Source organism: Eurosta solidaginis, chromosome 3 (genome assembly GCF_040869045.1).
Source record: "Eurosta solidaginis isolate ZX-2024a chromosome 3, ASM4086904v1, whole genome shotgun sequence".
Lineage (NCBI taxonomy): Eukaryota > Metazoa > Arthropoda > Insecta > Diptera > Tephritidae > Eurosta > Eurosta solidaginis.
Window position 1 is genome coordinate 272,034,935 of NC_090321.1, and position 14,216 is coordinate 272,049,150.

At 35.0% G+C, this 14,216-nt stretch overlaps 1 protein-coding gene across 1 annotated transcript; it reads left to right on the forward strand.

Moving 5' to 3' along the window:
- Nucleotides 1-5,268: 5,268 nt before the first annotated feature.
- LOC137247170 (CD63 antigen-like) lies at nt 5,269-13,301 on the forward strand. Its single transcript, XM_067778261.1, has 4 exons — nt 5,269-5,513; nt 12,131-12,322; nt 12,453-12,617; nt 12,785-13,301. The coding sequence occupies exons 1-4, from the start codon at nt 5,454-5,456 to the stop codon at nt 13,058-13,060; spliced, it is 693 nt and encodes a 230-aa protein (XP_067634362.1). The 5' UTR covers nt 5,269-5,453; the 3' UTR covers nt 13,061-13,301.
- The last annotated feature ends 915 nt before the right edge of the window (nt 13,302-14,216 follow it).

Below are 14,216 nucleotides of genomic sequence, written 5' to 3' on the forward strand. Positions count from 1 at the left end.
AACTGGAAATTTTGCAAATGTCACTTTCAGAATCTCATCATACTATATATGTCAAAAAGGAGAAACATGGTTTTTCAACATTAGAAGAAAATATACCGATCTTTAGCTGACGCAGAAATGGAATGCGCTAGTGGTATCAGTTGCCCTAGATCATCATCATTAATCATTAATTGGCGCTTAACCACCTAAGCGATTTGGGCCGTTTCACCAATTTAGAGGACCAGGGGATGTCCTTCCTCCACCTAACTCTCACAAATCAGTGTAGATCGCCCTTTTCCTCTGCTTCTAAACTGCGGTGTTGACTGAAATACTGTTCTGTTTGTCAACAGTGACGTGGCTGTCAAGTCGCCAATGCGCCGATTCTTTCTTGGAGGACAGCAAGTACTTTAGTTATGCTGCTGGAATTATCTTCTCCAGCATTATATTAAATAAATCGTATATTTAAGCTATACAGACATATCATAAGATCACACGACTCAAATGCTTATTAGGGTTTTATTTCAGAACCGTTCTACGACGTAATCCAACTGTTGAAAGAAAACTTGATTAAATTAAAATTGTGTCGCATTTAATTATTTTGTCTCGCAGAGTATTTTGCAAATTTGCACGAGTTAGTTAGATTAGCTCGCCTGTCCCATGAGAGGCACTCACATTGGCTGAGTATATATCCATTTTGATAATAAAATACTAGAGATATACACTATCGAATAAATGTATTATGAATACACAGGGTAATTCAATTGAACTTATTTATGTTCATGCATGATTCAAGATTCGATTCTAGGTCAAGGCCAGAACAATAATTTTTATGATAATAATTGTTTTTATAATTTTACTAAATTAAAAAATTTTATTTTTATTTTTGGAATAATCATAAACATAATTATCATAAAAGTTATTCTTCTGGCCTTGAGCTAGAATCGAATCTTGAATCCTTTATCAATAGGTCGATAAATACGAATGTTCATACCACAATCACTCAAAATGAAAGACGCCGTCATCGGCTGGTGTGCTGTAAAATATATCACTTTGACTTTAATTATAACTAAAAAAAATGACAGGGCGCTACATCGAAGCTGCTATCACCCGTATGTACGATCTTTCCATAGACCTAACTCCCGAACCACTAAGGGCACTTTAGAATGTCGTTTCGTTTATAAAGGGATTGATAAAAATTACATTTTATATCATCATAATCTAGGCTTATCATCGCACTACTTATAGATATTTTGAACTTTTGGTGTAATAGGATCAGTCCTACCTAGGGGTTATACTGGACAGAACCCTCACGTGGAATTCTCATCTAGATGATACCTTAAGCAAATCAACAAGAGCTTTCGTAGCCGGCTCTGGACTCTGTGGCAAAACATGGGGCTATCTCCCAAAATGATATACTGGACCTTTAATACTGTTGTAAAGTATATAGTCCCATATCCTTCTTTAGTTTGGTTGCCGAGGAGCGTGCAAAGAACAGCAATAGCAAAATTAAGCAAATTTCATTGACTCGTTTGTATTGGCATAACGGGTGCGATGAGAACGTCTCCTGCTGATGTACCTAGTACCTTAGCGGGAATACCTCCTTCACCTTTTATAATAGCGAAAGAGGCAACACTTGCCGCACTAAGACTTCAAAATATATCTTAGCTGAAGAGCGGAAACATAGCAAGGAATATGAAAGAAATGAGAAAATTCATAGGAAAACCCGTAATGCAACTAAGTGATGCAGCGGCCCCTACTCTCAGAAGTTCCGACGACACTGGAGGCCCAATAATAACGATCATATACATTATTTATAATTGCTGTTTTTATGTACGGGCCCCTTTTTCGCTCTTATTTGGAATCCAAATCTATAAATAAAGTTTTGGTTGTAAAAATGGAGATTCGTGCTATTAGCGAGCTTTGGGCAATTTTGGTCGTAGTGATTTTGTTTAGCTATATTTTATTAAAATAATCTGTTAAAAATAAACGATTGTGAGCACAAAAAGAAATCTATTTGTACTATGGCACTATTGTGAATATTTGCACTGCATTACCAGCAGTTGCTACCATACGCTAGATGGGAGCGCAAACTGTAAGTTTTAATTGATTGATAGAACAGCTGATTTCTGTTGATATTTGATAAGATCTTTTATATTGGTTGCGCAAGATGCGCAGGGGTCCGGCTCGTAATAATTAATATCAGTCAAATAATTTTGCTGTGAGTCCTGGCCTCAGATCCCAATTTTTGCATAGAATTATTTTGCTGTAATAATGAGGTGCGCTGGACACTTTAAATCTATGCTCTGCATATATTGTCCAAGTCAGATAAATTGTCAAAAGCATTTCTAGATATTAAGCATGATTTTGGCTGCCGTTTATATTTAGCGGTATAGAGCAGATTCTTTACAAGCCATAAAATGCTAATTTTTCGCAACATTTAATTCAAAATTAAGCTCTTTTCGGAGCCCTATCAAAAACCGTTTAACGCAAGCCAATTTTAGAACCTATTTTTGAATCATGCTTGAACGTATTTCTGATAATTTTCTGAAATTATTCAGGTCATTTCCCAATCTTCCCAGACTACATTTAAATCGTTTTTGAAGCCACATTGGAAGCTTTTTCTGATCCTTTCCCGAAACTTTGTTGGTTGTTAAAAATAATTATCTTGTGTTAAGAACTTTTTCTTCTGCTTTTTTCAAAATTCCTAACTTAGGGGGTTGAGATAGTACTTAAACCAAATTCTTCGTACAGTACACCGAGTCCACTTGATGGTTTTTAGGTACTTAGTTGATATCCTCGAATAGAGGTTTAGGTCGAAACAAGCTTAAAATAAGATCAGCAGGGTACTGAGTGCTTTATTTGATTGTTTTGGGAAATAAAGTATGAACCATAATAAAATACTTGAAGGGCTAAGTGATTCCATATTGTAGTACCAGATTGGGAAAACTTTCGAAAGCTCAAAAACCTAAAGAGGAGGCAAGTTCGTTGGTCTAAGTCAGTTCCAATATAGCCCTATGCAGGCATATTGACAACACGAAGTCATCTAGACCATGTAGGGTGCTACTAAAAGAACGAACTGTCTTATTGTTGTAATTGTGAGGGGTTCTCTTATGCGCTCCTGAAAGTTCATGCCCTGTAGCAGATCATGATATGAACGGTGACTGCACGAAGAAGTTGTAGCCTGTAGTTTACTTATAGCCACCATAATGAAGGTCCTGGGTTCAATTCTCGGCCAAAGCAACACCGAAAATTTATCCCTTCATTCGCTAGTCGAATAAATTTAGGAATGTAGAAACTTTGTGGATCCTTTTAGTTCCAGCTAAATGGCTCAAGTGTAATGTATACTCAACAAGAGCGGCTGTTGGTTGGCCCATGGGTTACAGAGGATACATTAAGGTTGAACTTGCCGGTCAATAAAGACCTCACATAGACTAAATGTGTCCACTATGTTACGAAACGCCACTCATGTCTTCTTTTGATTTCTCTCAAACGGATTGGGACGTCTACCATCCAATCATCGAGTGCTGCATCCTTTTTTGCCAACTATCCACGTGAATAGTATTTTTTAGCTATTTCCGCAATCTTAGGCCAACCCTCCGTCACAATATAGACCACAAGGTCTCTTTCGAAGCTCAAAAAGTCCAAAGCAATGTCCAAGCAACAAAGATAGCTAATCTGCGGATATATTGCCTCTTAGTTCTCACGATCAATTATAAATTAGTAAGGCGAATCGAGCCAAAGTCGAGGGAACACAAAAATGGCTTTCATAGCAGTCGGGTTAGTATGAAAAGGTCGTAGTACCGGATTATGCCGGTTTTATATCCGGCAAAAGACTGGCTTCATTGGTGGTGAAATGTTTTTTGGCTTTTATACCACAAAAATTAAACTGTTGGACTTACAGAACGGGGTGGAAAGGTTCCTTATACGAGTATATTTAGTAAAGTACTTTTCGCACACTGCTCCATTTGCATCGAAACATTTATAGCCAAAGTATTAGTCATATTCTAAGATTGGATCCATTTTTAAACCAAATTTATTAACTCATTTTATATTTAGTATTCACATATACGTACGTATCTACCTGCACAAATCAGGACTAGTGTTGTTCCGGTACGAGTAACTACGATTAAATGTTCGAGTACTTTGCTCGAGTACCGAGTATTTTTCTTGTACGTGGGCACAGTATGCAGGTATCGATTACGCATGTCAAATATTGCAAATGTTTAAGATTTCTACCATTTGGCAATTTTACGTTCTCTTATAAAAGTCCCGCTCACAAACTGGCCTGGTAACATTTTAAATTATTAAAATTTCCGAGCTCAAGGCCACGCATAAATAAAAAACCAAATATTTTATTTGTTTCAATAAATATATTTGTTAATTGTTGATCGATATTTCGGTCTCAATCTGAGGTCATCTTCAGGACTAAAAAGATATTAAAAAAATCGTAAAAACGTAAATTTTACTTCAGAATAGTCATGTACTTCAGAAATTGTAAAACTGATTTCAGAATTATATTTCAGAAGCTTTAAAATGTACTTCAGAGTAGTCAATTGTACTTTGGAAGCCGTAAAATTTATTTCAGATTAATTAAAGTTTACTTCAGAAAATATAATATGAACTTAAGAATAGTCACTGCAGAAACGGGAAATTTTACTTCATAACTAAACCGTAAATTGTACTGCAGATATCTTAATATATGTTTCAAATTGAACGTTGAGCTGAAAAAAAAAAAAATGGTTTGCCGACCACTGAATAGCATTTTCTGATTCTGAAGTATAATATAAGACTTTTGAAATGCAACTGAAGCACAATAAAAGGTTTCTCAAGTACAATTTACGGCTTGTGAAGTTTAATTTAATATTAGCCAAGCAAGCCTTTGTTCGTCACAGGAAAACAACAACTGTTCAGCCCTATCATTCTTGATTTTCAATGTGTAAATTACGAAAAACAAGAGATATATGTGTCATGTTTTTCTCTCAATACATTTGGTATCGAATACTTTCCTCGATTCTTTTAAATGAGTACAGGTATCGAGTACAAGGCGGTGTCGGAACAACAAGTACATATATGGCATGTTGGACCATAAAATACTGATAAAAATGTTAGTTGTGAAGAGTATTGAGATAATATTTGGATTGCATTTACTTAAGTATTTCAGATAATGAGGAGAAACAAAAAATTATCAGTTACCTCATTTCACGCCTCTTCATTGCCCCACCCTTTGCACACACCATTGTAAAAAATAATTGCAGATTGTTGTTAAGTGACATTAAAAAGCTTTTGTCAGAAACATTGCGTGATTAATTCCACAGGAGAACTTCACGCGTTTGAACGTTACAGCGAAACACGAACGGTAGAACGCGCGATAAAATTTGTGAAACGTTACGAAATTTGTTAGAAAACTTTTGTTCGAAAAGTTTAACTTGAAAAGTTTCAAATAAAAAAACGAAGAATAAATAAAATATATCGAAATGAATTGCTTCGCATCTTTGGTTAAATATGCGATTTACATTATTAATGTTGTATTTGTGGTGAGTTTAATTTTCGGTGTAGTAAAAAAAGTAGTTTGAAAAACAAGATTATCGTATTAAAAAAACACAATAATTAAAATATGAAAACAACCAAAATTATGTATAATTAAAAGCGATCATATTGCGTGCAATTTATTTTGAATGGAAAGAGATGGTATTTGTGACATTGTGGAGATATATTTAAAAAACATTTTTGGGAAAACTTTTGTTATTTTTATAGTGACTAACCAATACCAGTGTTCAATAGTTGTTTTGCAACGGAATAACTGTGAAATGTTGCTTTAGATAGCATTGGAAACAAAAAATTGAAGATCCTTCGTACCTACTTTCACCACTTTTCAAGTGGTAAAGAAGTTTCATGTAGCTACTAGCGTTTTCGATTTTTCAACATTTTTCCGGAACCAATTTTCTAATTATTAAAAACCGATTTTGATGGAATTGACATGTTTCGAGTAATTCGAAAAACGTTTTCGGAAAATTTTGAAAAATCGATTTTGCAATATTTTTCCGAACCGGGTTTCGAAATATGTTTTGGAAAAAATTAACATTAATTAATGAAAACATGGCAAAAGTTAAAAGGAAAGCTAAGTTTAAATGTGATTTAATCCAATAAATTTATTATAAATATAACAACTACTAAGAGTATTAAAAAAAAAAAAGTTTGACAAAAAAATATTAAAATATGAAATAAATTGAATTAAACAAGTTTAAACAAAAATAAAAAAATATTAAAAATAGAAAAAAAATCCGGCAAAGTGCGATTTAGAATTTGCTTAATCTCGATGCGAGTTCCATACCTCGACCTCAATGCCACAACTACTTTTGAAATTCATGGATGAAATCTCTATAATTTCTTAAGAAAACAAAAATAAAAACGAGTTTCAATAATCCGGAACGATTTTAAGAACACGGATTTTTATTTCGTTCAGATCTAGTAATTTACAAACGAGACTGGTATTTTTTTAAATTTCAAAAACGTATCGAAAAATGTTCAAACATGTCATATTCGTCTGACCACAAAATTTTAGTTCAACAAATTGCAACTCTTTAATGGTTTAAAAGTTACTTTAGAATATTTATGGACAAGATTTCCAGATAAGATATACGGAACATTAGTTTTAGCATTCTGCCCGCAGAAAGTAAATTCTTAAGTTCAAGGCCACTTTTAAACTAAGTACTTTACAAATATTACAACTTAAATGGCCATAAAATTGTGATTTCGGATTTTTATTTCCAATATTTTATTATATTTCGATATTTCCGTAAATTTGTATCCATCGCACTGTTGAATAAACTTCCCACAATTTGTTGATTCTGATTTGAGTGTTTTAACAATTTCGTTAAATGAACACACAGGGCGTTTTGATATATTAGCGAACATCTGTCAGCAGCCCAAAAAAATATCGTATACCTTAAATAATCTTAAAGTACTCCTTAAATCGACCTTAAGGAGTATATCAGTACTCCACAACTTATCCCTATTCATGTAAACGTAACAAATTTTTCAACTAAAAAATTTAAAAAAATTATGAAATTATTTCGTTTTGCTATGACAGATATTTGTATACCTTTCATGAACATGAAATGGTATATTAACTTTGGTCCGATGTTTGCAACGTTGAGAAATATAGGACTCACCATTAAGTATAGCGAATTGATCAGGGCGACGAACTGAGTTGATATAGCCATGTCCGTCTGTCCGCCCGTCCGCCTGTCTGTTTGAACGCAAACTAGTCCCTCAAATTTTGAGATATCTGCATGAAATTTGGCACAAGGATGTATTTTTGTATTATATTAGACATTTGTCGGATCCGGTAGGATCGGACCACTATAACCTATATGTCCCATACAACCGTTCGTTCAGATAAGACGCTTTTGGTCATTCCTGCCGCAATTTAGAAAGTATAAACGTGAAACTCGGTGATATATATTCTAATATATCATAGAAGATATCCTGAGAAAATCACTTTGATCGGAGCTATGTATAGTATATATCCCATACAAACGATTGTTCAGATAGAAAGATTCCCTTAATTTTCAATATAAAAACGTTAAACTTGGTGATATTTATTCTAATATATCATAGAAGATTTCATGAAAAAATCATTTCGATCGGAGATATATATAATATATATCCCATACAACCGATCGTTCAGATAGAAAGATTTTTGGCCATTTCTCCCTTAGTTTCCAAAATAAAAACTTGAAACTTGGTGATATATATTCTAATATATCATAGAAGATTTCCTGTAAAAATCATTCTGATCGGAGCTATATATAATATATATACCATACAACCGATCGTTCAGATAAGGGGGTTTTTTGCCATTTTTTATTTTATATTTATCTTAAAAATCGTTTAGGTATGTACATCTGTTCACTATATATTTCTTATCTTATACATCCGATTATTTGGAGATTACGAACGGGATAAGATTATTGTTCAGCCCCATTAATGAAAGGTATGAAGTCTTCGGCACAGCCGCAGATAGTCCCGTCCTTACTTAATTGTATTGTTCCAGAATGGCCAAATTCTCCGTTTCTTATTTTATTGCATAGGTTTCTGAAAGCGAAATTACAAACCATCCATATCTAAAACAAAAGTTAAGGCAATTATTGCGTTTTTGTTTGGAGTAATTAAAACATGATATATTCCAAAGCTTTTGATTTATGGCTTATACAAGTTTTAAATTTTCTTCTTTTAAATGTGAGCCACTCCTATTTAAAAAAAAAGATTTTCGAAAAAGATGACACGGTTGTCAGTGCATTTGGAAATGTTTACATAATCAACATCTATATTAATTAATACCTTTATATTACTACGAACCCATTTAAGTACAGTTGGGTAAATTTGTTATTTCCACTCTTTTTGGGATGGGGAGGGAAAGTTTCAATTGGCGTCGCCAAATACGTGAAAAAAGTCTCAGTAAATTTTTTAAAGCTATAAACCATTGGTGGATTTGCAGTTTTATATACATACTAGCAGAGCCGGCAGGAATAGTTTATCCCAACTTTGGCTCTAATTTTTTTCAAAATTTTCCACACTACTTTCCTCTCTCCCTCTGGAAAGATTATTTTCTCACTACCACCTTTTTCGATTTGGTTAATATTTGCAATGTAAAGGAGAGCCTTAAAAGATATACAGACGCACGCATGTATTCCCATGTACATTTAAACTAATGCATGAGTCATTCAGAAAAGACCGACATAAAAGTGGTTTTAATTTAATAACTAAATTTGAGAGCTTTAATACTACATGAATCCGTGTTTGCACTTGGAAGGGTGGAAAGTTGGCACGATGGTGCTGTGATGGTGGAAGGTGCGATATAAGGGAATGCCGACGTTTCGAACATAATGAAAGGGATAGGGTCTGTAGAATACTGTGCTGATCCCATAATAAGCAGATCGTACAAGTGGTGCTATGGTTGGTTGCTGAGCTGCCCGGACGGACCCAAATAGCGCTCTAGGTGCCATTTTGATGCACTTTCTCCTGGAACCAATTATTTGTCATGTATATTACCCAATTATCAAAATTAATTAAAGGGGTTGGGTCTGCTGTTTACTGTGTCAATCCAGAAATAAGTAGATCCTACAGGCAATTACAGCAGTGAAGAAAGCAGCAGAAATTCTGAAGGAAGCGTGTTTAAGTTGCAGTCGCGTCAATATATATATTGATAGTCAGGCTGCGATTAAAGCAATCATCTCACACAGTACTTCAACAAGAAGTGTTCTGAAATGCAAAGAAGCATTCGAAAAACTTCGCTCAGGCCGGACCATACATCTTTACTGGGTTCCCAGTCATAAAGGGTTAGAGGGTAACGAAAAGGCTGATGAGTTGGCAAAGGAGGGCGCAACACTCGCTGAGTCGACGATAGATGTCCAAACCCGTTAGGGAGAAATCTAAAGGAGACAGGAGTTGTATATTATCCATCAAGGAGGAAAGGTGTGGACAAAAGCGCGGGGCTGAAAAACTTCTAGGATCATGTGCAAAGCCTACGATATTAGACTCAAAAAGTGGCTAATATCTCTGAAGAGAGAAGACTTAAGGCTCATGATGGGCATACTGACTGCACACTGCCTTCTGGCGTCCCATTCTTATAAGTTACGCCTCGTCAGTAACAGCAAGTGTAGGAAGTGTGAGCTGCAGGAAGAAACGGTTGAGCACGTTTTGTGTTCATGTCTTGCGAGTTGCCAGATCTCGAGGCAGCAATTAAGCTGGGCCCTAGAAAACTGCTAGTCTTTGCCAAGAGGACAGAGTTGTTCTATAACATATGTCCTGGCACCTAGTTGGGGCACTTCAGTTTGGTCGTCAAATAATTATGATAACACTATGGACACATTCAGTCTATGTGAGGTCTTTATTGACCGGCCAGTTCAACCTAACCCAACCAATTATTCAGTGAGTTTATTTGTACTCGAACAATTTAGTTAGTTCAGTAAACCTGTTGATAGCATTTATGGAGCATTTTGATACATCAGCAGAGGTGATTGTGGCTGTCACCCTAAATATATCTTTCCTAAACAAATTAAGTGAATCCTCAGATTTTTATGTTTGTAGTCCGACCAAGTTCTTTTAGTGATCCTACATGAGTCTTTAGAGTACCAATTTTGAATAGCGGATTTTCTGAAATAGGTGAGATTATCACTTTTTATGGATGTTAGCGGTCAATGTACCGCGACTGCTTCAATGATGTCTAGCGAAGCACCGGCCCTCACTTTTTATTCGCTTTTTCATTTTGTATCATATATATATATATGTATCCCTGTGACCAGGTACACTGAAGACCAGGAACACTGAACATAGCATCAACAGCTGCATTTCATATCAGTTTTACTTCCGATCTGGCTGGAACTTATTGGCTTCCTCATGTGTTAATTGATCAACGTGATTGGTTTAGTTCCTGGTGTTCGATCGGTCGAAAACCAAGTAGATTGACGATTATTTGTAAGACAAAAGCTGATACCAAAGTTGCTCATACCTAGCGGCGAGCGTGTTGTGGTGGTAGCGTGCTCCTCCTACAACACAGATGGTCCTGGGTTAAACTTCCGCGCAAAGCAACATCAAATCTTAGAGACAAGTTTTTTCAATTAGAAAAAAAATTTCTAGTTGGGGTCGCCCCTCGGAAGTGATTTGGCAAATAATCCGAGTGTATTATTGCCATGAAAAGCTTATCAGTGAAATATCATCTGTCTTGCAGATGCCGTTCGGAGTCGGCATACAACATGTCGGTCCAGTCCCGCCAATTTGTAGGGAAAATGCAAATTGGAAGAGAAGCTCGGCGTAAATCTCCTAGGAGGCAAATCGCGCCAAGTGTTTATTTTGTTATTCTTAAATTTGCACATACTTCGAACATGTGGAATACTAATCTATTAATAACACGGTGAAAGTTCTGATAATTCTTTTCGGAATGCATGGATTATACATAAAATATCCTTGTTATCTGTGCGAATGGGACAGTCGAGGAAAAGATAATTTCAAAATCAGTGAATGGCCGTGTAGGAAAACACTCGAAATAGGAAGAAATAAAATTAAAGAAAAAAAAAAACTTTTTTAAAAATAAGCTTTTATTATTGGTTAATAAAATTAACTAAAGAGTAAAAAATAAATTGACTGTAAAGAAATATAACACTTTATAAAATAAATTGACTGTAAAGAAATATAACACTTTATAAGTTCATTGTAACCGATAATTAGGCTTCTTCGTCTGCGACAAAAAAATTCCATGTTGTACATAATTATATATTTTTAACATTAAAACTTTACACCTAAATTATTAAATCCTACAGTATCACAGTCCTAATTGTTCTAATAAAATCGGACACTGGGAAGTGTATCAAATTTAACTTGCAAAATTTGAGTACAGACAACAGTCAAGTAAAAGTAAATAAAAGCTTATAAATTATAAAAAACGTCGTTAACATTCCACTCGTTCAGAACGATAAAGTTATTTTTCCACCGCTACACCTCAAGTTGGGCTACATGAAGCAGTTTGTCAAACGACTTGACAAAAACATCGAGGCACTAACAGAGTACAGACCACTGATAGAATATTTTTTATTAATTTTCTTGTTTACAATAAGCGCCGTAACTTAAACATTTATCAACTGATTTTGATCAACCATGACTTTTCTTTCTCTGGATAAATAGTTCTTTCAGAATGAATGTAAAAAAATAATTTCTTTTATGATACGTTACATAAAAAAGACGTGAATCTGTGAAAGACGGGGAAAGAAATGGTAAATCTTAGATAACTTTTGGAAAATGTCCCAATTTTTTCGTATGAAGTATAAACATATATATATTGCCTTAAAGTTTGAATGTTCTTCTTTCCGAAACCGTAAAGCGATCGAAAATTGGTTAAAACATGAAGACGTTATGCTTGTTAGAGTGCGCGCAGTAGACGAAAAATGGTTTTTAGACAATAACTTCAAAATTTGGGGGTGTTAGACAATCTTGAAACACATTATCATGATGTACTCGTCAAGGCATACAACGGAAACTAGGTCACTTTAAAAGTGCAAAATCACTGTAGCACTGTGTATTTTTTTTTTATTTTGTTTGCCAATCATTGTAATATTTTTAAGTTCATTTATTTATATTTTCTATATTCTTACAGCTGATTGGCATACTCATAATTGTCTTGGGATCGGTGATGATTGGCAGTCTTGATGATTATTCATCAGTACATGATGTTGTTGACGTCAAGCTATTACCAATTTTGATTATTGTATTGGGCTGTATAGTATTTTTAATATCCTTCTTAGGCTGCTGTGGAGCGATACGTGAGAGTTCTTTTTGCATGACAGCGGTAAGTATCAATATATATTATGAGCACTTTTGGCGACTTTTTTTCTTAACACTTAAAATAATAACAATAAAATTATATTTTTAACATACCAAACTTATAATATTTTAAATTTCTCAAAAATTTTCTTTAGTATGCCATTTGTATGTTCGTTTTGGTTTGCCTTCAAGTTTCTCTTGTTGTTTGGGCATTTGTTCAACGCTCAGATCTATTAAAGACAATGGAAGAATTTGTCAAAGCTGTTTATAATCAAAATGATGCAGCCAACGGTTATCCAATGGATGTACTACAAGTCAGCGTAAGTATAATGGGATTGGGTGACAGCACAATTGTTTATGCGCTGACACATTGAACCACTAACCTATCAATGCATTAACAATTGCGCTATTACCCAACTCTTCTAAACTATATATAGCACAGAGAAATTAAAACATCTTCGCATTTTTACATCAATTATTAAAACAGTTCCAATGTTGTGGCAAAAACAGTTATAAGGATTATGATAATGATAGCGTGGTTATTCCTGTATCCTGTTGCGGTTCTGTTGATATCCAAACATGTCCCGCAAGTATTTATGAAACGAAACCAGGCTGCATTAAGGAGTTCGTTGGCTTTTGGTCGACAAATATGGATATTATTCGTTATGCTGGTCTCGTTGTTGCAGCGATTGAATTGGGGATATTCATAGTGGCTTGTTGTTTGGCGAGTAGCATGCGAAAATCACATCACCTAAACCACTGAGCTCTGAATACCAAAGCGTGCATAATTTTTAATTCAGAGAAATTTAAAATTAATTTTAATTAAATAATTTCTGATTTATTTCAAATCAACGTTGAGTTAATTCTAATTTTTGTGCTAATTAATTCTAATGATTGTTTCCGTATAAGTTAAGTAAAGTAAAATAAGTTGTTTTTTACTATTAAGTATTCTTTTGAGAATAACTTTATTTATTTCAAATATAAAACGTGTTGCAAGCAAGTCACTTTTTTCAGTGTTCTGAAGTTATTAGGCAATGGAGGGATAGTTTGAAATTTTAGTGACAAATTTCCGTTATATAAGGGTTTAGATTCAGATTTCGGGCGCCTTAATTGGCGCGGTGAGTGAAATCATGCAAATAACACTGGAAAGTTGCCTTAGGCCGATTCGGAACAGAATCCTTTTTCGAAGAACGCAAATCACACTTTTAAGGCCTCTCATCATACCTGCCCCGTTGCCAACTATGTATGTGAACCTAAGAAAGCTTATTGATGAGCTGTAGGGGTCTTAAGCAAATGAGGAAATATCGACAACGGCTCTGGGAGTGTACGAGATACAAGTTTTTCGAAAGATTTATGGACCTCTACGCGTCGGCGATGGCGAGTACCGAAGAGGATTTAACAATGAGATGTACGAGCTGTACGCAGATATCAACATAGTCCAGTGAATTAAAATACAGCGGCTGCGCTGGCTAGGCCATGTTATGCGAATGAACAAAATTTTCGGGTATTATTTTTATTGAGATGATGTTCCGGCCAAAAAGTGTTTCTATCGGAAAACGACTATGGAAGCAGAGGTAGAGGGCGGCCCCACTCCGCTGGAAGGACCAGGTGGAAAACGATTACTCCTTGGTGTGACCAATTGTCGCCGGTCATAACCGTTTAAACAATTAAGTGCCAATTAAGTAAGTAAGAAAGTAAATTGATGCGTAAACAGATTTGGCCAACCATTCTGGTCTTCGTTTTTTCATTGCATACAGAGTGTCGAAGTAATTGCATAACATGACCCAGGTGGTGAAACCTATTTTCGTAAAGCCTTACGTCACATGTTTAAAATACTTTCGATACACCCTGTTGGCATCACGGGAATGACCGTAAGTAGTCAGGAGAGCATTTCTCTCATTATCCAAAAGGTATGTATC